Source organism: Penicillium diatomitis (genome assembly GCF_028827545.1).
Source record: "Penicillium diatomitis strain IBT 30728 chromosome Unknown utg000004l_segment0_segment0, whole genome shotgun sequence".
Taxonomy (NCBI): Eukaryota; Fungi; Ascomycota; class Eurotiomycetes; order Eurotiales; family Aspergillaceae; genus Penicillium; species Penicillium diatomitis.
This window is the reverse complement of record NW_026623176.1, coordinates 2,526,985-2,550,655: the sequence shown is the minus strand read 5'-3', so window position 1 is coordinate 2,550,655 and position 23,671 is coordinate 2,526,985. Positions and strand designations below refer to the sequence as shown.

The window sequence follows — 23,671 nt, the reverse complement described above, 5'->3', positions numbered from 1 at the left end:
TGAACTATATTATGTACTATGTACTCAACGTAGATGGTGGCTCCTGTCTGACAAGGTCGAGAAGATGGAGAGACCATTGACATGCAGTCGGCTGTTGTTATTTATTATCCGTACAATTCCCATAGTCGGCAGTCTTGTATAAATGGTCTTTCGCAACGACGTCCGAGTCCTCCATAGGCCATCACTCACACCGGGCGTTTCACAGGTCAACTGAAACCAATTGACCCCGAGGAACAGAGAATAGACCTCTATTATACAGAAAGAACAATGAACGGGAGCTTGAGCGTGTTATCCAGAGCTTTGGAGTAGACAATGTCACTTGATTGGAAAGCCTCATTAGCCAAGGTCCAACCCACCCTGCAACTGACTCGCGGGCCCTTCATCATCTGTCTCATCGGCATCGGGATCCATCTGTCTAGACGTCCCATCCAGATCCTCAATGCGATCGAGATCCTCATCCACCCTGTGCTCGTCATCGTCATCATCATCCTCGTCTTCCTCGTCCTCTCCTTCTTCCTCTGCCTCTTCCTCATCCTCATCATTTTCGTCTTCTTCTTCCGCTTCGTTCTCCTCCTCCTCTTCCTCCTCCTCGTCATCCTCCCCTTGCGCTTGGTCGTTCCCTCGAGGTTGTCCAGCTGCTCTGCTCTGTTCCTTGCTTCGTTTTACTCGCTTTGCAGGTTTATCCACCATTTCAACATCTTCGTCCTCGGCCACCCCTCCCGATGTTCGCGCAGCAGCACTGCTAGCGCCGGCGGTTGTGCCGCCATTGGCATCGGTCTTTTTCGCTTTACGCTTGCCGGCTTTGATCTCGGTAAAGGCCTCGAGTTCCTTTTCCAGACGAGGGCGGAAGGCATCGAGTTCGAGTTCAGTGAGGGCATTAAAAACGTCTGCAGGGGCGACGGTGCGCTTTAGAGTTGCGTCATTGGCACTGGAGAGATGAAATAGACAGTTAGAATCCGAGGTCTCGACGGGCTTCTGATCGCGGGTCAAGAGCCACAAGTGACCAGATGTTCAGGTTCGACGGTAGGTGCGCAGTACGCTACCTCACAGCTTACGCGTGGTAATGAACGAGAAAAGAACATACTGTGACGAGAGATAGGATATAAAGACGGTGGCGGCTTTCTGAATCGCCAGAACTGCATCTTTCTGGATTGTCGTATTGGGAGGAAGCACGGATTTCGCAAGACGGATCGTCAGCGAGCGTGGGAGGAGGTAGTCCTGAACCAAAGAAGAGAAAAGGCATTGCTCGAGTCAGCCTACAGGACTCTGAACCAGCAGATTCTGTTTCGCGCATGACACACACTGCCTCGCACGAAGACAGAGGTTACAGGCTGCAATGTGCCCGTATTAAGACGTGCACTCACCTCGACGCTGACGCCTTGCTCCGCCCGGGCCTTGATCTGCTGCTCCGTCGCAGTGATGGGCTTGTCGGCGGTTCCCTGCGCTTGCGGCGATAATTGCGATGCCTCCTCCGTGTCGGCAGGTGTGACAGATGAAGTTGATTTGCGCGGTGGCATACTTGTGGTGCTCTTTGTCGCGGTAGATATTTTCTTTTCGCCCTGCTTGCCGAGGGTAGGCTGGACGGGGTCTTCGTCCTTCTCGTGGAAGTATCTTTGACGCGAGGTGAAAGTACTCGTCACCCTTTGGAGCTGGGGGAAGTCTTGATGCTAAAGGATTTGAGATGTGCTCGTGTCGTTCTGTCTTATACAGAAAGTTCTCGATGCAATTAACGGACTGGACCAAGTCGATCCCGAATGTACAATTCTGTAGCTGCCGGAAGGTGAGATTGAAGTAGGAGTGGCGGGTCTCTGAAAGCGCGAAATCCGCGACGCGAGCTTTAAGTTGGCTCGGGGAGCAGAGTGGAGACCCAGGTACAAGCGTTAGACTCGACGTAGAGATCTACATTTTATGCAGTCAATGTATCTTCATACAAACAAGATTTGAGTCAGCAGTATAGGCACCGAATCGATCGTAGTGTGAGTTGCCTCGATCAGGGTTTGCTTCTCCAGTTGAAGATCGTTTAACATTCTACCTACATCGTCCGTTCTAACAGACAATCTTGACTTTCTACTAGCAGTCTAGGTCGCCAAATACTCGAATGGTCGGACTCGAATGGGAATTTGTCTCGCAACACAGCCAGACCAAGAACAGAGAAAGCCTTAGTCTGACGAGACACAAATAGCTAGACGCAATGCCATATTTGCAATTCGACCCCTAGGGTCATTCCAGCAATGGCAAGAACATGAATTTGGGCTTACTCCCGATAATCACAAGACCCGGTGTTTCTATGCATTTGACTGACGACACATGGACATCAGCTCACGAGAATTCAAGATGGAAAAGAGATATAATGCAAATTTGATTCATCCAGATATAACGCCCATTTTTTGGTATCCAAGAAATCTAACAATGAGAATGAACGAGATAACAACAGAAGCAGTGCATCGAATGTCTTCATCTCGGACCGCAGAATCTCTCACTCTATTCGGCCATCTCCTCGTCCTCGCCCTGTCCGTTACCCCAAAGACCTTCAATCTGGAACTCCTTGGCCCACTCAGTAACAACCTGTACATTGTCCACGGGACCCGCGGTGGGATCCGCAGCCTCGGCCGCTGAGCCAGCCACGGGCAGAACAGGAGCGTTGGCCCAGCCTTGAATACGGCCATCGCGCCAATCGTTGATCACAGTCATAGCCGCACTCTCAACATTAGGGACACCACGCTTACCGAGACGGCCGCGCTTGCGAGCGACTTGGATGAGGAAGTCGGTGGTCTTATCACCGGTGGGGAAAAGGGTGGTGATGCCGTAGACTTCGAGCATCTTGTTGATCAAAGTCTCGGAGGAAGACAGACGCTTGATCAACAGATTGACAGCCGCGACGGGGTCTTCGATCTGCTTGGGGGGATGGCGTTGAGAAGGACGAGGCGGGCCTGCTCGTTGTCCTTGGACTTCTTGGTCTTTCCAGCGGCGCTGGGGAAGACAATACCCGGTGAATCGATCAGCTTGAGCTTGTTGTCAAGCTTGACGCTGCGAAGATTGGTGGTGACACCAGCTTCGGCACCGGTAGGGCAGGCGTTGCTGGATCCCTTGTTGAGACGAGCAGTGAGGGCGTTGATCACAGACGATTTACCGACGTTGGGATAACCAATGACTCCGACGGAGATCGAGCGCTTCAACTGCTTGCTGTGGGCGTAGGACTTGAGGGCGCGGAAGAGGGTCTCGGAGGTGCCCTTGACGGTCAATTGCTTGTGGTCGAAGCTGTGCGCATTGGGGGCGCCGTTGGCGGCCTTGAGGGGGAGAGTGGGGAAATAACGTCGGAGGTGAATCAACCACGCCTTGAGGACCGGTGGGGGCACCAAATCGATCTTGTTCAAGATGAGAATGAGACGCTTCGAGCCGTTGTCGGCGGCCATAATCTCCCGTTCAACCTCCTTTGATCGTGTACCCTCGGGGTCCCGAGCATCGAGCACGTAAAGGACTACGTCAGCCGCATCGGTCACGGTCTTGAAGACCTTGTCGAACTGGCGCCGTGAGCTCTCCTTGGTGGAGTTCAATGATGTGCCTAGCGTGGGAGCATCGGTGAATGTGACGCCGCCCTCTTCATCCTCGTCCATCTCGTCATCATCATCCTCGTCCTCGTCCATCTCATCGTCGTCGCTGTCATTCTCATCGTCATATTCTTGGGCACGAGCGCGAGCGGAAGCGAGGAGCGCTGCCATGGGGTTTGAGTCGCTGCCATCAGCGTCCATATCGTCGTCCAAGAGGTCGTCCTCCATGATATCAACGGCTGCCTGCGTACCCGGCTGGGTCTGCTTGGCCTCGAGTTTACGAGCGCGGGCCTCCTGGCGCAGACGCTCCTGCTCCTCGGTCTTCAGACGCTTCTTCTCCTCGATGTCGTGAAGCATCTTGTCCTTGAAAGGGAACAGGTTGGGGATACCGGGGTCCTTCTTGATTTTTGACCGCCATTCTGGGTTCTGGAAAAAAATGCAGCAGGTTAGACCCTGATCCAGAATGTGAATTGAATAGATGCGTCGAGACTCCTGTCGCTTCTCAAGGAGGAAAAAGCAAGTACCTTCTTTGCAAGCTTCTTCTGCTTTCTTTGCTTCGCAACAGCAGCTTTTTCAATCTTGTGTCTCAGACGAGTGGGCACCCGCTTGGAATTTTTGCCTGTCGCACTCGCAGATGATTAGTTTAAAAAGTCAAGAATGCATTGATGGTGATGATACTGACCGAGTTTCACCATTTTGTCTGTTCACTTGTGTGTAGCAAATGCAGACAATAATAAGTGCGCTTTTACAATATCTCTCAATCTCCGCAAAATCCAGTCGAAAAAGTTAAGCGCCAAGATTTCGATAAGCGGATAATCATATTCCCCGATCTCCGATCCGCGGCCGGCGGGACGATTACGCCAAATGGTAATGCAACCGCTGATTAGTCGATGTACTTGTTTTTACTCTTCGATCTGAACTTTGTCGCGCGTTTTCATCTTTTGCGGTTTATTTTTCGTCTATAGACATAGAACCTCCCTTTTCAGTGTGCAATCAAATCGTCAGATTCGTTTTGAGCCTGGATCGTGCCCCTTGAACCTCACTCACCGAACGTCTACAACACAATCTTCCCCGAAGCACCCCCGCGGAACCCCTCCCCCGCGATGTCTTCCAACGCCAAAGAAGCCTTTTCTGCGCCAGCAGAGGTGCACACATTCGATGGCCTTCTCTCTGATTTTGACGGAACGATCGTCGACTCCACGGATGGTATGGCTAGACTTTGGGACTAAATGACACAATCGATGCTAATGAATACCTTTTGTCAACAGCAATCGTGAAACACTGGCACCAGTGAGTCGATGTTGTAGCCAACACGACAGTCCAGGAATGGGACAATGGCTGACATCGATACAGAATTGGTGCTGAATTGGGTGTGGATCCCAAGACAATCCTCGCTACTTCTCATGGCCGGCGAAGCATCGATGTCATGGGAATCTATGACAAGACCAAAGCCAACTGGGAATGTATGTCGCGGCCCACACGTTCTGCATTGCTCAAGTACAAGTCTGATACTTTGCTCTCTCCCAGATGTCAACTTTGTCGAAGGCCGCATTCCGAAAACGTACGGCTCCGATGCTGTTGAAATCCCGGGTGGTCGAGATCTCATGAACGCTCTCGACAGCTCCTCCGCCAGATGGGGCGTGGTAACCTCAGGCACACGTGCGCTGATTGATGGCTGGCTGGGCGTGCTCAGCCTTACACACCCAAAGCATCTTGTAGTAGCCGAGGATGTTGAGCTAGGAAAGCCAGATCCTCGATGCTACCAGCTCGGCGCGAAAAAGATTGGTCTGGAGGGCTCAACGAATATCGTCGTTTTGGAGGATGCGCCTAGTGGAATCAAGGCGGGCAAGGCTGCCGGATACAAGGTCATTGCACTCGCTACAACACATTCTCTGGATAAGCTGAAAGAGGCTGGAGCAGACTGGATCATTGAAGATCTACGCAGCCTCTCCATCAACAGTGTCGTCGATGGACGAATTGAGCTTGAGATTCGGAATGCGCTGCAGTGAGAATTTCTCCTTGGATTCATGTAACATCACTGATCATTATAAAAGAGTTTCCACAGATAGAATAGCACGTTACAACATGCTGCACTTTTCATCTGGCCATCCTGGAATGAGCAAATGAAGCTGTTGTTGATTGAGATTCTCAGTCCTTGGCCTCGAGATGACAACTGCACTCCCCAGGTCCCGTCTACGTCTAGGTGGCCTGGTCGACCACCTTCAAGTCGGCCAAGCCTCTTCCCACGCCTTGAATTTCCAGTTATGTTTCTAGCGCGGGTCTTCAAAGTCCAGCACAGTCTTATACCACGCCAGCCCCTCACACACCATAGAGCCCATTTAAATTCATATGCCCGCCAATCTGAGTGAAATACCCACGCGTGTCTTATCGATCATACGCAAAATTTCACCCGCGACAAATCGGGCGTTCACATGTGCGCCCCCTCTGCTAGCAGATGTGGAAGTGCAGTCTCGCCAGTGACAATCTCAATCAAATCTTCAACATTCAACAGCCTCTATTTTGGACGTCGATGGAAGGAGACCCAGTAGCTCGGCAGCGGTGCATGCTGTGTGCAATGCGATGTAAGCCGGTGCTGTCGAACAGAAACTGGCCGATGACCTCAGTGAAATTGCAGACTCGGACAACTCTGCATGGTTGTGCAGCAGCCATGTTCCGTTAGGCATTTATCAATTCAAATTCGGAGATAGGGATGCACACAGCTGCTATTGGCCGAGTTTGATTCGCGTGCCCCGAGGATACGGAGACCACAGACGACCAGTCTCTAGGCGTTGCATTTGTCCGCCGCGACAACTCATCCATCTGACGCTATCTCAATGACTCACGCTCACCCCTACTCGCGAGGATGAGAAACTACCGCGGGCTTCACAGTATCTTGCCGTCGATCTATAGAATGATGGGTATGTTGAGCTATACGGGACAAGTATGGGGGCCAACCAGTTTACAAGAGTGCACCTCGTTCGAGATGTCTACGCACCCGAGCCGCCCAAAATCGAGCAAATGAGCAGCTTCCCCTGAGCTCCGTCAAGCTGACCTCTGGCCACGGCGACGCCTCTTCGGGGCATCTCATCCTTTGTCAAACTCTTGACAACCGACCCAACTTCTTAGTCCTGATCTAATCAGGTATCTAAAATTCTACAGCAGAATGTGACTGACAATGGATGTCACGACCGCGGCCTCGGAACTCGAGCACCAGCATGTGCTTAGCTATCGTCAGAGACTCTGACGTTTTACATGACCACGAGCAGAGAGACCAGGCCTCGCTTTCATTGTATGCTCTTTGCATCTTAGCCGGGGATCAAGTGACGCTCCATGGGGGCCGGGAGACATTACTCTGTTACCTGATGAACATGTTGATAATGGACTGGGAACTTGTCCAATAAAATACCTGCCTCGGATTTACGTTGAAACATGCGGATGCAATGCACTTTTGACAATATCGCGGATTGTACGCCTGCGCCTACTACCTACAGAATAAGGCGCTCTCGGACTAAACAAAGATCCTCTATATCTCTCTGGCCAATGGTTCAGGCTTCGATTCGCAAGCTCAGTAAGGGCCGGGCCTCTGTCCATCTAGCCCTTCGCGGCAGTGCATCACAGCAAAGAGACAAAGGGCGCATCAGCAGAGAGAAGACCCTCACCCAGCTCGCTGCCGTGGTCTTGGGAATTGCCCCCGGGCAACTTAAATAGTCCCAGGACATGCAGTCGTACCTGAAGGCCGGACGAGCATGCTGCCTCGGTCATTTTTGGGCACATTGTCTGCTCTGAATACCATTAGCCTCATCGAGGATCGCACCGAGTTGCTCATTGCAACACGAGGCCTGGTATTCATTCCAGATCTTTAGCACGAGCCCCTGCAGCTGAACATCTCCGCGGGCAGTTCATCTACCGCGGGTTGCGGGGTGATTGCTCGTGTAACCAGCGCGAGTGGCGCGATCGCGACTCATTGCAGCTTTGGAAATCCGGCTGCTGAAGAGCTACCGGCACGATTGCACTGTATTTGAACCACCTGCTTCTCTTCCTCCCTTACGACTGAGTGTCGTGCTGGAAGATGGTTCACGTCTAGCAGGGATTTCTATCATCTCGCTGCGTGCCCACTGCGTGCCCGCCGTCCGTCCTAGATCACAAACACATCTATCCTGGACACTTATTAAAAAGCTCAATCATCCGATGGATGGAGTTCTTGCCTCCTCAGTGACTGGGTCGGTTAGGTGAAATGACGGTCTGAATGAGTATTAGACCATACCCCGTGACCTGTGTCCGATGACGTGGATGGCATCGTTACGCCGCAGCGTTGTTGTTGCAGACGTATGTTATCACTTTCCGTGTCACTATTTACGTGAGAAGTTGATCGAGTCGCGGGCAATACGTATAGGTATAATTTGGGTGTTGCTGAAACGCGTCAAGGTTGACCGAGAGAAGAAGATCAGACGCTCGAGAAGACCGAGAGTCACTGTGGCTAATCTACTGGGCAGAATTCAAATGCGCATATTCGACTAGGGGTACCGCTTTTGCTGGACATCAAACCATGAGAATACTTATTACTTTTGCAATAGAATTCAATGGAAAGAGGCCTACTCGCAGGTAGACATCTGCAATACCATGGGAATATGTTCGAGTGTACCGCAATGTTCATAGGTATCCAGAGAGAGAGAGACCGTGCAAGGACCCACGGCAGCACGAGTCATGGTCAAGGCTTTTGCTACCTAATTCCAAGCTAGCATCGTGGACTAGCTACCAGAGAGCACGGCAGCCAGAGTCGAATAAAGTTGAATGATTGATGGGATGCATGCACCGGAAGCTTGTCACATGGAACGTGCTTCAGCGTCTTTTTTTCTGCAGACTCCGGCCCTCTTACTTATCACTGTGCTAGTGAGATTCACATCCTCGCCATGTCTCGTTCCACATTCAATGGGACTGCTCAACTGCCAGGGCGACGATACCTACGGGTTTTGAGCCTAAGCAACCTTGAGGAGTCGCCAGCCAACAGAAGGGGGCAAACTCAAGTTCGATGACTCTTGCTGCGAAGATTCGTGCCTGCTCCTTGTCGAAGAATGGCTCAAGTCCGGACTTGATTGATTGGCTACCTCATCTGAATATCCTGACTGCGCTGAGATACTGGATATTACAGACAATGAGTAAGCAAGCTGGTCTCAATGGACAGGTCAGGCCCGCTTTGGGATTGGTCAGCGCCTCTATCCCTGGAGCCTTCATGATTCCATACCAGCTGAACAGCCGTCATTCAATGGAGTTGTCTACAATAGTCGGCCAGCACGACTTATGGGCCAGCCTCCAGCTTGCATGAGATGAGCTCCGAGTTGCACGTCCGGCAGGGGATGGGGACCAGGGATCTGCAAAGGTTGCGCTCTGGATTCCAGGGTGACCTCCCGGTGATCCGCAGTGCATGAAACCTCTCCTGCTTGGGGGTTTAGCGCTGTGATTGACCAGGGTCGAACCAGAGTGTTGGGTATCTCATCGCAGATCTTCTCCGGCCATTTCATTTAATTTTTCTTTCCCTTGTTTGACCAGGGAACGGTGACCATCACGTCACCCGGTGCATTGGTTATGATCTTCAGGCAGCGAGTATATGCACGTGTCGTGCGTGTCGTGGATTGGATACCCGGGGATGGCGGAACTGCGGGCGATCGCTACCGCTTTGTTGATGATAGGGTTGTAGCCTATGATGTTTAGGCCTCTTATTTTCCTCGGGTATTTCGTTCTGCAGGACCCAAAAAAAAAAAAGAAAAATACGGAACGTACTTACTGTCGTGGATGGGGGAGACCTCGAATCGGAGGTGGATTCGAGATGATCGACGGGATCGGTTGACTATTGATGTTTAGTTCGCCTTGGCGCAGATGCTTACCGCTTTCACGTAATGGTAAAGAATGGGTCTTTCAACTGTCGTGGAGCTCTTCTTCTTCTTGTACGGTACTCAGTACTACGATAGAATTCCCCATGGATGCTGCTGAATGAGGCACTGTCCACTCTGTGACAGTTTCTGCAGAGAATTGGGACTCTGGAGATACGCCGTCCCAAAGCGTAGTCCTGTCAATAGTACGTCTCACAGTGAACCTTTGCTGACGAAACCGCACGGTGGAGACCTGACCGGACAATCATCTTGTGCGGACGTAATGCCCTTGATGATTGACATTTCTCCGCATGGTTGACACTTTTGTCACGTGGCTTTCCGAGTACATCAGTGACTGAGCACAGTCAGCACACTACTCAGTTGTGAACTGTGACCCGAGTGGTGACTCGACTACACGAGTCGGCGACTCGGCGCACCAGATCGACATCCTCCATTTTGGGACTGCCTTGGGAGTTCCGTCATGAGGCAGACCACTCAAGTCAGCAGGTCCAGTCACGTCAGTCAGAGACTTTTTCATGATCTCCACGATGTGACGCGCACGCGGGGATGATGCCCGGGGACCATTGTACTGTATGTCAATCTCTGGGTCAAGTTTCGACACGGAGGAGTCAGGACCGAGCCCAATTTTGCAGGGGTTGATTGATCACCGGATTGGATGAGGAAAGGATGAGTCAAGGAGTTCAAGAGACCCTCACATGGATCATTGTTGAAAACTTGAAACAAAAGTTGAATCTTGATTGCTCGTCACCGAACACTGCGCGCGATCGGATCAGACGTAAAATTGTGACTAATTTGATGTTGCGGGCCTGATGAGGCGACGCTTTTCTTCTAGTTGGTCATGCGCCATGCAAGTCATATACACATGGAATGAGAGTGATGGCAAACGATTCAGCATGGTTGTCGATCGAGAAGTCATGGAGTCATTGAGCCGGAAGTATTGCAGTTGTTATGTCCGGACTGGTATGTCTTCAACGCCGTCAAACGAGTGATCTTCTGAGAGACTGGCTAAGGTCCTGTTGCCTATTTTAGTAGTTATCGTTGGCAGCAGGAGTACAGCACTACAGAGGACAGTCAACAGTGTATTTGGAATCACACACGTTGTGCCTCGGGGACGATCCTGCCGCTGCTGTAAACACAGACAATAGCATTCGGAAGATATACCCGACCTTTGCCCATCACCACTCTACTCTTCTTTTTCGCCAGGACAATAAGGATCAAGGGCACTCAACGCTGATCCTACGGCACATCCACATCCACATCCACCATCTGATAAATCCGGTACACTGGTAAGGTGCACTCATACATTGTATGAGTGTGAGGTATGACTATGAGTCCATGAGTGTACCGTATGAAATCATGGATAATGGATCATTGCATATTAGATGATGGGAAAGGACTAAGGATATCCTTATGGTTGTGAATTCAGTCATGCTCGCACTAAGACCTCTCTACGCTCCGGCGGAGGCTTGTTTTTTCCAACGCATGATTTTCCCTTTCCGCCACACGCCTGCGATCGCTCTAGGCCTCTTTCGGATCAGCAAACCGGACCCAAAAACTCGAGCGAGCTAATGCAGGAACTGAAATCATCCACACGGCTCATTCGTTGGCCGCAAGCAAGGTTGGAACCTTTTGGACCTTCGGACGCTGGACCTGGTCAAGGAAATAAGTCCCATCTGTCGCCCTCTCCAATCTTCAGTCTTCAGTCTCCACCGTCCACAAGAGCCACCGAGCCACCGAGCCACCGAGCCACCGTCCGCTTGTCTGCCGAGCAGATAGGCAGCAGCATCACACGTCTCGCATATTCGCTATTTTCTACCTCTGATTTCGCAAGTTGACGGCAAGACCGAAGTACAGCAGTCGAGGACTTTGGTACCGCACGTTCAAATCATGTCTTGCAACGAGACATACTGCACTGACACACTCTGCAGTACAAGTACAGGACCACATCTTGAACCTCAACCTCGGCCGCGGAGACATCCGTGGGACGCTACCCGCTGATGCTATCGTGGTGCCTCCACCCAAGCGAACCGTGGAACAAAAACCGGTCCCTTTTACCCCCCCCCCCTCGACTCTGGTGTCTGAGTGGGTGAGAAGAGGGAAAAAGAGAGACAGAAAGGGAAAAGGGAAAAGGATCCAAGAGATTCAAGACTGGTGGAGGAACAAGTTACCGCTTTGGCACTTTGGCGTGGGTGCCCGAAATTCGAGTCTGTCCAAGACAAGGAGTTCACTGAGAGACGCCAAGCCCCCTTTCTTTACGTGGGGTCTGTTCGCCGGTCCCAATGGGGGTTGATAGGCTTTTTTTTTTCTTTGACTGTTTTTTTTTTTTACCATGCGCTTCGATTCTACAGTTAACACTCGACGAGTCTGGACTGTACACTCCTGCAGTACACGAGGGATTGCTCTGCTGTCTGTACTTTGTAGTGGTTACCCATTTGGAGTATAAGGATCTGTTTCAGGCACCAGATTGACATTCACATAACTTGTACCTCGATCGACGAGTCTTGTTGGTCAAAACTCCTCACACACAGACCGAGAAGCGAGATCAGTGCCACGCTGAGAATAGCCTCAGCCTTTCGGGATAATTCAAGCGCACCAAACACGCACGGTGGACACTGGACACTGGGGAGTGGATCTCTTTGGAGACTGATTCCGGCATCATAGTGGATCTCCAGCTTGCCCTGAGGCGGTGGCCGATCGGAATTGATTGACGCTAGCATGACCATCTCACAGACTCACGGGACTTACGGGGCGGTCGTACACTAGTACACTTACAGTAGCACCCGTGTCCGTGCAGCCAAGATCGAGTACTTGCTGAGTGATTCTCCGGGGAGAAGCATGTCTGACGGGAGTTTCGTTGTCGGAGGTCTATAGCACATACTGTATCCATGACAGGAAATGGGGGCGAAGCTCTGAGATCCGGGCTGTGTTGGATTGAGTCACCACTCACCAAAGGATTCGCAACGTTGTCACAGTATGGTGGTATGACTATGTCGTGTTTTCATGTTTCTATGTTCGGAGCAAGCAATCAATCTGGAGCACCGACGCGTGTCAGGATGAGATCTTTCCTCGAACCCCGTTCTGGAAGGATGATACTCCTGCTGCGATGCAGGTCTACGTTAGGTTTACGGCATGCATGGTTCGTGTCGACGTGTACTGGTTGCTGGTTGTACATACTACGTATGTTCCCGGTTGCTACTCGTTCGACCTTGTGCATCCGAAGTCTTCTATTATGGATGGCCATATCGAGTATAAACTATATACTGTTAGTCTATACTCTGTACTGTATACCATTCACATTGTTGTAGCGCGCGCTATTGTACCTATCTCGACATAGAGCATACAGTCTCGACGGTGATTCTCGGTCGAGTGCAGAGTCACGATAGAACTGCAGAGGTCAAGCCAAGGTCCAATCGGCGTGCGCTGGTCCCGATTCCCTGGAAAAAGACGCAGGCATGACCGAGCAGGACCAAGCACCGCGAGCAGAATGCTCCATGCAGTAATGCACAGTACTACTGTACTGTGCAAGGGTGCAGTGGTGGACCAGTGGTGCACGCACTTGCAGGATGCACCAGGATAACCATGACTTGTGGTCGAGGACCGAGGACTGCAGGCCTAAATCCACACTGCAGGCTGGGCCCCGGCCGGCTACAATTCGCGACTTTGCCGCCACCCCCTAGAAACACAAGAAACTCATCCGAGTGGTACAGAGTACAGAGGGAGGGAGAGAGGGAGGCAGAGACTGCAGCACTGCACCAGTGTACCGGCGCACACTCGTACCGAAAGAGGTAATCGGATCGGATGTGGAGATGAGGGTTTATTTACGGGGGATTCAAGCCGGGCTGGCATCATCTTTGTCAACCTTTCCAGATTCGGTGCATGACTCGGCACCTGGCAGATCAAGTAGGCGTCACAAGTAGATCAGGCATATTGTACCCAGCACTCTAGTTCTGACAAGGGAGGCACCACACGCTGGGTCCAATCCGTTGGCTGTCATGTCCTGAATTTTGTTTTTGTTTTTTGTTTTGGGTTTCTCCGAGCTCATGATTTTACTTCTTGGGACCATGAAACTCATTCGCAAATCAAGATCGCCGCGCGCAGGCTGTAACCTTCAACCACAAGATCGGCAGCGTGGCACAAGCACAGAATTGCAAATCGCAGTGATGCAGTCACGCAGATACGCAGAAACGCACTACCGACATGATGTTGCCCTGGCGAATTGACACGTCCTACATGTGGAACTCCCACAATTGTGACCTGTGGTTGGAGGCGATCCCTTGTAACAAACCCGCTCCCCCGGTGCCGCTCTCGCGCGATGCTCGAGCGCCTCATTGAGATCCTTCCCGTTCAAGTCGTCAGCGCCAGCATCTGGCGCCAGCGGCTGAAGGAACAGGGAGGAAAGGGGGAAAAAAATATTCCTCCAGGCAAAATGACCTGTGCGGGACGTTCTAGTGGGGTCATGAGCCCAAAGAAGGGCAAACGAAATGGATGTGTACAAACTTACAAAGTTGAACAATGACTCGGAACCTCCACTTTGTAATCAAAATGAAGTGTGGGATCTTTTTTTTTTTTTTTTCATTTCTGTTTATTTTATTTTTTTTCCTTGGAGGGTCTACCGATTCTGGTATTTTCACATTGAATCCGAGAATCTGTTTCCTCGTGGGGCTGGTGGCCGCCCACAATCAGGAGACATCACGAGAGAGTGTGTGTGGGTGGTCAATCGAGTCATATGACTTTTATCTTATCGGGTCCAGAGAGAGAGAGAGAGAAGGAAGGGAATTGCAGCACTGACGAGAATGGTCCAAAGGGGAAGATCCTTGCGGGAGATAGCGTGTCAGTCTGCCATGTGCGGGTAGATTCGACATCATCGCTTGTGGTTACCTCTTGATGAGATTTGGTACGCTAGTCTGAGCTCTCCCGACTCCCCGACTGCCCGGCATCAAATGAAAAGCCCGTCAGCGATGGGTACCTGATCCGAGGGACCAGATGGAGCAGAGGAGATCGGTACTAACTCGTACACTAAGACACTTAGTCAGTGAACACAAACCGTCACTGCAGCTTTCCCCAATTCCCCAGTTCCGAAACTGGATTGAGAGCTGTTGGTCCCTCTGTTCCTTTTGGGGGGGGGGCCATGAAGGTGATGGTGGTCCCTCAGTGAGAGGAATGAATCTCGGAAACGGGAGCTGGTCTGTATTTAGACAGTGGGGCAGGGGCACCGCCCATGACCGCTGATGACCGGGCATCTGGATGGATGGCATCCATCCATCCATGAGGCCTGGCGCTGCAATGGCTGCAAATGCGAGGGCACCCGGCAATGGACTCATGGAGACAAGAGGCACCCAAATTGGGAGAGACGACTATGCTGATGCATCGCTATTCGGGTCCCCGTTTGGTCCCCATGCACTCCTGTACGACGATGCAGTGGATCACGGGATGCACTCGATGCCAAGTTACTCCTCGTAGTCTAGTGCGAAACTACCTAACGAGTAGCCATCAGGTACGGTACCTGGTAACTTACCCGTGCTACAGTAAGTTCCTACAGTAAGTTCCTACGGCCCTCTGTATCGTGATACCGTCGGACCCTCTCTGGCGAAAGATTGTCCAAACGCTGTCCGATCGCATCGCCATTGCGGCCTCTCTCTCGCTCTCTCTCTTTCTCTCTGCGGAGCGCATCTCTCTACTCCTCGTCCATCTGCACTTCCTCCTCTTTTCCCTTCTTTTTTTCTCTTCCCCTCTGTTTCTTCATTGTCATTCCCCATCACACTCTTTTATTCCTGGGTCTGTTTGATCGTCTCTCCTTAGTCTATACTGACCTCTAATTTGCGGTGTCAGTTGCTCCCGTCTCTCCTTCTGAGCATCCTCCGTCTCTCCTTAATCACATTGTCATATGCCCGCTATCGGCCTCATCTTTTCTTTTTCCAATCGACCACCAACCACACTCCTTCTTGGCTCCCACCTCGGATCCCATCTCACGCTGTTGAAGCGATCCTCCTACGCTTGACCTCGCACCTGCTTCCTTCTCTTAGCCTCGTGCGCTCACTCTCGATCCTCAACCCGCACCTGTCAATCCTTCTATCGGACACTCAAATCGTACCCTTTCATCCGTCTCGCATCGACCTATTTTCCTCTCACTTTGTTCTCTCGCTCTCTCTATCGCCTTCTCTATCTCTCTCTTTCTCTTTCTCTCTCTCTCTCACACACACACACACACACCTTCTCTCACATTCTCTCTCACACATTCTCTCTCACACATTCTCTCTCTCATATTCTCTCTCATATTCTCTCTCATATTCTCTCTCATATTCTCTCTCATATTCTCTCTCATATTCTCTCTCATATTCTCTCTCACTGCCTCTCTCTTCATCTTATTCTCTCGGTCTCTTGAAAATAATCAGTATCCGCCATGAGCTACATTCATCCCTCATGGAACTACCAAGCTCACCTCGGAGTGCCAATGGATCACGCCATGGCCTATGACCCCAACATGATTCCACCGCCAATGATGCACCACCATCCAACGGATGGTTACCTCTATCCGCACCCTCCCACGGAGATGCTCGACTACTATCACCAACCAATTATGGACTACGACGAATACGCAGAGAACCTCTCTCGCCCGCGATTAACCAAAGAGCAGGTCGAGACCTTGGAGGCACAATTCCAGGCGCACCCCAAGCCAAGCAGTAATGTGAAGCGACAATTGGCGGCCCAGACGAATCTGAGCTTGCCCCGAGTTGCGGTAAGTCTTTTGAGGACTATGCTTTGTCTCCTGTCCGGTGTGACACCATAAATTTCTCCGGTTCACTGACGAGATGACGCATTGTTCGTTTTGCTTGTGTTTAGAACTGGTTTCAAAATCGACGCGCCAAGGCCAAGCAGCAAAAGCGCCAGGAGGAATATGAGAAAATGCAAAAAGCCAAAGCGGAGGCAGAGGAAGCAGTGCGACAAAAGTCCAATTCCATCGATCCATCAAACTCAGAGCCTCACGAGGAGACTGCGACTGATCGGGAAGTGTCCGAAGGCTCATCCACTCCGCAAGCAGAGGACTCCGACGCCACAATCAATGCGTCCACGTCAGAAAACAGCAAGGATGATGGCAAGACGAAGAAGCATCAGAAGACCAAAAGTGAAACGGCGAGGGAAGCAACCTTGGCTTCACTGCAGCGAGCCTTGAACGCAGCGTGTGCGGCGCGCGACCGGTTCACAGGGCGAAAGGATGCCAAGGCCGACTCCACGCAAAAGGCACTGTCCGAGTCCCCCGCCGCCATGGGCCCACCCATGCAACAGTCCAAATCCCAGGAGAGCAATGAGCGGACGACGTACGCTAATGGTTACGGAGGGTTGTCAAACGAGAAGGAATCCACATCCTGGCATTCCGCACATGGTCGGGGCGGGTCTAAGGCCTCTCAGAGAATGTCCGAGGCCCCGCGGTCCGTGCCAGTCGATTTGAATGGCTTCCACAGAGTGCAGTACGCCTCTCCAGGTGAGGACTGGTCGGAAAATTCTCAGGGCCAGATATCCGACCATGCGAACCTCGACTTTAGTGGTATGCAGTATCAAGGCTCGATCCAGACTCCAGCAATCTCCATCACCAGGCGCGAATCAACCGACGCACTCGCCATCTTGGATGGCATCGGCATCCATACCGGTGACTCTGGGATGCACCAACCCTCAATCGCTGCCGCTGCCGCTGCCGCTTCCTGGAGAGAGTCTGGAAAGGAGCTTGATCTTGCTGCACGGCGCAAGCGCCCCCGCCCGGCAGCCATCGGCACCGCCCCCTCTCGTTCTCTGAATCCTTCCACTTCCATGTCATCTCTATCGCCTACAGACCGCGACGCGGGCTCTCTCGGTGCTGGTCACTCGATGAGGCATACCAAGTCAGCGCAAAGCCTCAACACTCGCTATGCAGGTGTTCGAAAGTCCTCTGCGGTGCAGCGCTCCCCTCTTAATTTCACATTTGCCGAATCGGGGTCGATGAAGGCCAGCAAAGCCCACATGCTGCGTCCATCTGTCTCTGCCGCGAGCTTGGCGCCACCCACTCCCTTGACCCCTCAGGACTTTCAGCACTTTCTACCCGCCTCGCCCACGGACAGCAGTTACTGTGTGTCCGCGCACTCCCGCACAAACTTCTTCCCTACCTCACAGCCTATGCAAATCAACCTTGCCTCCCCGCCGGCGACCCCCCTGGATATCTATGCACCGTTTGCCTATCAGAATGTGGCTCCCCCAATGTCGGCACCGGCTCAAGTATCTGCGTTCCCAGAGTACATGAACTGTGACTCCATGCCTCTGACTGCTCGAAGCTGGGTCGACACCGGGTCCATTGCCTCGCCGGTCTTCCCCAACGGTCTGCCGGTGCCCTCGTCGGCGTCAGCCTCGCCCGCCGGCTTCGATACGACCATCGATCAATCTGGACACGGCTTCCGGATGGATACCGCATCTGTCTCGCCGTCCTTGATGTATTCTATTGAGGACACCGATCTCTCTGGCTCCCTCGACTCCGGTACCGGAAAGCAGCGCAGTTTCATGATGTCCGACTATCAGCAGCATGATACTCGCATGGCATCCCAACATGTTGAGTATGAAATGCCCATGCGGCCGTTTGCCATCACAAGCAATCCCTCTTCGGGTCAGTATGCTTCCTAAAAGCGGCATTTGCAACGACTCGTTGAAGTTGTGGTTCCCCCTCTTCTCTTTTTCTCTGGTCACTGGGATGAAACTGGTTATCGGTGACAGAATACGTGCCACGCTTGGTATAGCACTTGAGTGGCCCTGCACATGTTCATTCTGCTATGATGTTTCTATATGCATCTTCATCAAGGTCATTTTCCTTGATTATTCCGCGCAAGATGTCCGTTCTCTCGCATTCCTTTACGGATCTCGTGGGAGATACGAAGCCATCTCGGGCGTCACCTCATACATGCTTTCTCTTTTTCCCTTCGTCTGTTCATTTACTGGTCATCAAAGGTTATTTCGCCGGTGTTAATACAAAGTGGGAGCGCCACATGCATCTTGTTTATGGGTATGGGCATATGTGATTTCTTATTTTGTGGTGTGCGACATGACGTTTTTACTGATCTACTTCCGTCTCCGAGTGTTTTGTTCACTCTTTTCCTTGTCATCTACTTGAGCACTTGTTTTCTTGGGCCGGACTTTCTCATCAGTTTCCTGGTCAACCGGCAGAACTCTTATATAACTCGCTGGATTGACGCCTTGAAACATTCAACATTGCTATGTCTGTACTTGTCGCTACTCGAATCATGCTTATGCTGTTCACTTGAGCTAGATCCCGTTTGATCGTGGGATACTTCAATCCACAACGCCTCGTATTGAGGGAAAACGCAAGCCCACAGATACTCGTAGTCCGTCCGGACCATATGAATGATGGCAGACACCCTCAGATGACTTTGTGATTTCGGGAATTGAACGGCAAATGAATTCCGGCGCTGTTTCCCAAATACCAGCCGACATGAAATCGAGCGCGGTGTGTAGTTCAATATCAGTAGACTTGGAGGCGATCCGGATGAATGTTTAGCTCATGGATCATCAGCAACCAACTAAGAACGTTCCGTAGATTGATCTCCCGCCACGTGCCCGGTCCCGTTGGCCATGGCTTCTCCGCTTCGCTTTTATCCGCCAGTTGTTCGACTCGCTTTCTCGTCCAACCGTGTCTCCACTCGGCGCCCGCGCAGGTGCTTGTTCGCTCTCTAGCATGGTGAAGTGTGCACAGGTCGGCTACAAGGTCGAACGAGGATAGCACTGCAGCCGCGATATAAGAAGCACCATGGCCCTGATGAGTTCCTAGCTGAATCAAGCGCTCTTCTCTTCATCTCGTTTCCTCTAAGTCACTCTCCGTACGCCATGAAGGTCATCGACTTGAGCTTGGCCCTGCTGGTTGCGGTCTCGGTCTCCTCGGCTCAAGCCACCGCTACTATTGAGTACTCCACCGTGACGGGATACTTCTTACAGGACGAGGCAGCCACGGATCCATCGACTTTTGACTATGTACGTGAGACGCGACTAGCAATCTGACGTTGATTTCCAACCCATATTGAAAGATGAAAGGGCTGACTTGTCACGCGCGCCGTTGGTGGAATCCAGACCGCCGTCAACTTTGGCTTGATCGACCGTGCCTATCCGGCTGATAGCGAGAAGAAGAAGAATCACTGCGAGACCAAGACCCTTACTCAGTGGGAACGGTTCTACAATCAAGTTGAGAAGCTCAATCGTGATTCTGATAAAGATGTCGAGTATAAGGTCCTTTTCTTGGGCCGTCATGGCGAGGGTTTCCACAACGCGGCGGAGTCTTATTTCGGCACTCCGGCCTGGAATGTAGGTCGGCCTCAAGCTTTCTCTCTCTCTTTCTCTCTCTTGCTCTTGCTCTCGCTCTGTGCAACCCCTCTCTGGGCCACTTTTTACTTGACGCCGGACTCAAGGAAGCAACACTGACATTGTTCATTTCCTTCCATCGCAGTGTTACTGGGCAGAGCTTGACGGCAATAGCACCGCGAGCTGGCGCGATGCAGCCCTGACCCCCAACGGCATCGACCAAGCACTTGTCGCACACAATTTCTGGCAGAAGCTCATTCAGGAACAAAAAATCCACACCCCAGATGACTACTACGTCTCGCCTCTCACCCGGACCCTCCAGACGGCCAACTTCACATTTGAAGGCCTGAACCTGCCCCATGGATCGGCCCAATTCAAGCCCGTCGTGAAGGAGCTTTTCCGCGAGGGCATCAGCATTCACACCTGTGACCACCGCCGCAGCAAGAGATACATCCACAACCTGTTCCCCAAGTGGCACATCGAGAAGCATTTCACCGAGGACGATGAGCTCTGGAACGGAGTCACTTCGGAGACGAGTGATGCCCAGGATGCGCGCAGTGTCCAAGCTCTGGGTGAAGTCTTCTTCTCGTCGAGCAGCAAGAAGCATTCCTTTGTGAGTGTGACCAGTCATTCGGGTGAGATTGGTTCGATCTTGCGGGTCGTCGGCCATCGGTCTTTTAGACTGAACACCGGCGCGGTTATCCCTGTGCTTGTCAAGGCCGAGAAGAAGAAAGATTACGTACCTGCGCCGACGACTACTGTTGCCTGGACCACTGAGCCGCATTGCACCGTGCCGCCTGTGACCAGTGGCTCGGTCTGTGTGTGTCCGTCTAGCGCTGCGCCTGTCACGACTCCTTTGGTGACGGATCTATAAGTTTTTTTTTTCTTTAAAAGGGTTTATACTATTGAGATCCGGTCATAGCCTTGGCTCGTTGTATACATGCGTTATGAAATATGCTATAGCCTACGATCCTCAGTGTTCTTCTTTGAAATATGCTATCACCTAATATCTTCCCTCTCTCTCTCTCTCTCTGTCAGTGCCCAAACATGTGGTCACGACCTACTCCCCACTACTTAGTACTTGCCATATCGTCTTCTTGACATGTTTGAATACAGTTCCTGGAAGGATGTTAGAACTTGGTGCAGTAATTCGACAGTGACATTCAAATGTGGACGGTGGCTAATGCAGAGTCGCCGGTGAATCCGAGATTGATTTCAATCTCATATATGAGTTACTGAGACGTGTAACCCATCTAATAGTAGCGCAATATATATACCAACCCAAATTTGTTTTAACAAGTGTCCTCTCCATTTCGAAGTGAGTGTTGAAACCAAGACGGCGATGTTTACATACTTGGTTCGGCTATTATAATTCCCCAGACGGGGATTTCCCGGGAGAATTCCGAGCTGGGGAGTTGCATGGGTCAAGCAAGATACTACGATCAAGGGCCATACCCCAGTGGTGCATTCAAATGTTCCGTCTCGTCCAGTCCAGTGTTCCAACGCTGGTTCTGCAGATTTCAGAAACTGCATCGCCTCGGTCAAGCTCCACTTTTGGCAATGTCGTCCCGTCGGTTCAAACTCTGCGAACGAGTGTCCTGCCACACACCTACTAATACCTGCTAATCAGACCTCTTACGTCGCGCATTGCACACGACGATGCCTTGTGCGTGTGCTCCAGTCGAGGCCGGAGAGGTATGAGGTTCTCGGGCGTTTTGTCAGGTCGTTTAGTAGGTGCACGCGGGACTTGATACTGGGAACTTGATGGATACCTTGAAGTACCAACCGGTCACTTTTTCTGCATAAACGAAGAAACAACATTATTAGGTGGACCTGGTAGGCTTACTGCTCTCCAGATGCTCCGGCCTGTACGTGTGCTACCTATGACCTTAGGTAGCTGTCGGGTGCCAGATGTTGAATTTGGGTTGAATGGATGTGGGTAAACATATATCAAGATACCGGCAGCGCATCCCGCTCATTCAAACGATTTGATCGGACACTGAAATGGAACATGAGCTTCCGCTGGTCACGATGCTCAATCATCACTACCCAGAGATCAGGTCGGTGATCTACCGGCAAATATCTTCTCTATAAACTGTTCCCTCGACAAGAAGATAAAAAGGTATTGATTGGCATCCATCGTCTGCCTGGAAATGAATATGCGTTATGTTCATTGTTTACAATCAAAAAGGGCAAGTGCAAAAAGGAAAGTCGCGCGTCCCCGGGAAGGCTCGAACTTCCAACCTCCTGATTAACAGTCAGACGCGCTAACCAATTGCGCCACGGAGACAGCTGCTTGGAAGAGGACGACACGTCTTGCTTTATATACTTTTGAGAAAACTCATTTACGTCAATAGAGGGGCTGTTGGACGTACGTCCTGCAGGCAAGCCAAAAAAAGATCTGATCGGATGACGTTGGAGCTCGATTACATAAGCTTGAAGAGCTTGGTGCCTGAGGCCACATGGAACAGTTGTATCCCACGTGATCATGGACAGTAAATCCAGTCTGTCGGCTACAGACGGGAGCTAAGCTAGAGGCGGCTTTTTTTTCTTCCGACGAGAGGCCACAAGTTACAACCTACGTCAGTCGTCCCTCTGATTCTCTCGGGGCATGGGAGTACGGGAGGATCCCGTAGTGAGAGGATGCTGTGGTGGTCAATTCCAGCGTCAGGTTGGGAAGATGCATTATGTCATGTACATGGGCATATTCAACATTATGTACAGTCCGTCCGTACGACCATGGGTGCATGATGCTCGTTCCGCGGGTTTGATCGACACACGAATGCGAATGACATTCAGGCCACGGGATGAATAACGTCTATGAGTGGCACAACAGTCCCAGATGACGTCGATCTGGACTTCCTCGTAGTGATCAGCTGACACGATGACACTCGAGTTGTGCTATAGTACGGGCAATGTTCATCAGCTGTTGTAATAGCGGTACTACTGTAGCGATTCGCTACCGAGTATATATTACTGTCTCTTGCTTCATTAACACAGGTAAGGTAGGTGGCTAAGTGCCTAGGAATCCAGACCAAACATGACTGGCAGGTCGGGAGGTCTACCCGGCAAATCAGTGCAATAAGCATGTAGTGGCCATGTAGGCATGTATAGTCCGATGTCCCCCTCAGGGCCCAGGACCGAGCGGCTGCACGTGCTTAGATCGGTCGATCATGGCTTCATAGATCTCATCGGAGGGGAGGTTGATTCCCTCGGAGATCCGACAATAGAATCAGGAACCGTGGAAAGTATCCCCCGACAGGATTTGACCGTCATGTTCAAATCAGATGCATTCCATGCCGAGGCTCAACGAGATTATCCTTAGACGCTGGCCATTGCACTCCATGAGAATGGTACATTACGATATGATCGCCACCGATTCCTTGTTTATGACTCTCCGGCTCACGTTATGTTTTTAGTAATCACTGTGATCAGCCTGAAGGTTGTCCCAATGGGGAACCACCACCTGCCATCCCTGATCTATTGTTGTTGACTGGAACGGTGGAAAGCTGCATCCAGGCCTGGACAATCAACCCCCGAACAGGCAAAGACCAGGAGGGAGAGGGGGGGGGGGCCGGAGACCAACAAATAAAGCAGAGCACCGCCACCGACTCAATCTTGGGTGACCGCCGAATCGGGATAGTCAGTCGAAGGCAGCACACTTGCGCAGCATCATTCTATTCTTATTATTATTATCATTGTTACTCTCGAATCTAGACTAACTGCGCAACCTCACCTCCGTCGGTCCATAATAGCCGACCAGGCTGGTCCAAAAACCAAGTTTCGAGCTGCTCTTTGTGCAACGCAGCTCAGCCACGACGTCACAGCGGGACCTCCCGAATAAGCGCCACTTTCCCCATATCGGGCGTAGTGGCTGGACCCAAAACGGACCGTGGGACTGGAACGTGT

The 23,671-nt window shown here is 51.5% G+C and overlaps 5 protein-coding genes across 5 annotated transcripts; 3 read left to right on the top strand and 2 right to left on the bottom strand.

Moving 5' to 3' along the window:
* Nucleotides 1-336: 336 nt before the first annotated feature.
* On the bottom strand, nucleotides 337-1,517 carry cbfA (uncharacterized protein; the record flags this gene model as incomplete). The annotated part of the gene is made up of 3 exons (XM_056933763.1): nucleotides 337-928; nucleotides 1,085-1,218; nucleotides 1,365-1,517. The coding sequence occupies 3 exons, from the start codon at nucleotides 1,515-1,517 to the stop codon at nucleotides 337-339; spliced, it is 879 nt and encodes a 292-aa protein (XP_056791304.1).
* A 964-nt stretch (nucleotides 1,518-2,481) lies between these two features.
* N7539_004160 (GNL3/Grn1 family GTP-binding protein) lies at nucleotides 2,482-4,243 on the bottom strand (the record flags this gene model as incomplete). Its single annotated transcript, XM_056933762.1, has 4 exons — nucleotides 2,482-2,892; nucleotides 2,922-3,974; nucleotides 4,073-4,175; nucleotides 4,227-4,243. The coding sequence occupies 4 exons, from the start codon at nucleotides 4,241-4,243 to the stop codon at nucleotides 2,482-2,484; spliced, it is 1,584 nt and encodes a 527-aa protein (XP_056791303.1).
* A 408-nt stretch (nucleotides 4,244-4,651) lies between these two features.
* On the top strand, nucleotides 4,652-5,557 carry N7539_004159 (HAD family hydrolase; the record flags this gene model as incomplete). Its single annotated transcript, XM_056933761.1, has 4 exons — nucleotides 4,652-4,754; nucleotides 4,817-4,838; nucleotides 4,902-5,011; nucleotides 5,076-5,557. The coding sequence occupies 4 exons, from the start codon at nucleotides 4,652-4,654 to the stop codon at nucleotides 5,555-5,557; spliced, it is 717 nt and encodes a 238-aa protein (XP_056791302.1).
* Nucleotides 5,558-15,836: 10,279 nt separating this feature from the next.
* N7539_004158 (homeobox domain-containing protein) lies at nucleotides 15,837-18,079 on the top strand (the record flags this gene model as incomplete). Its single annotated transcript, XM_056933760.1, has 2 exons — nucleotides 15,837-16,172; nucleotides 16,277-18,079. 2 exons carry the CDS (start codon nucleotides 15,837-15,839, stop codon nucleotides 18,077-18,079), a joined length of 2,139 nt encoding a protein of 712 aa, XP_056791301.1.
* A 1,215-nt stretch (nucleotides 18,080-19,294) lies between these two features.
* N7539_004157 (phosphoglycerate mutase family protein) lies at nucleotides 19,295-20,636 on the top strand (the record flags this gene model as incomplete). Its single annotated transcript, XM_056933759.1, has 3 exons — nucleotides 19,295-19,438; nucleotides 19,535-19,765; nucleotides 19,908-20,636. The coding sequence occupies 3 exons, from the start codon at nucleotides 19,295-19,297 to the stop codon at nucleotides 20,634-20,636; spliced, it is 1,104 nt and encodes a 367-aa protein (XP_056791300.1).
* Nucleotides 20,637-23,671: the final 3,035 nt, after the last annotated feature.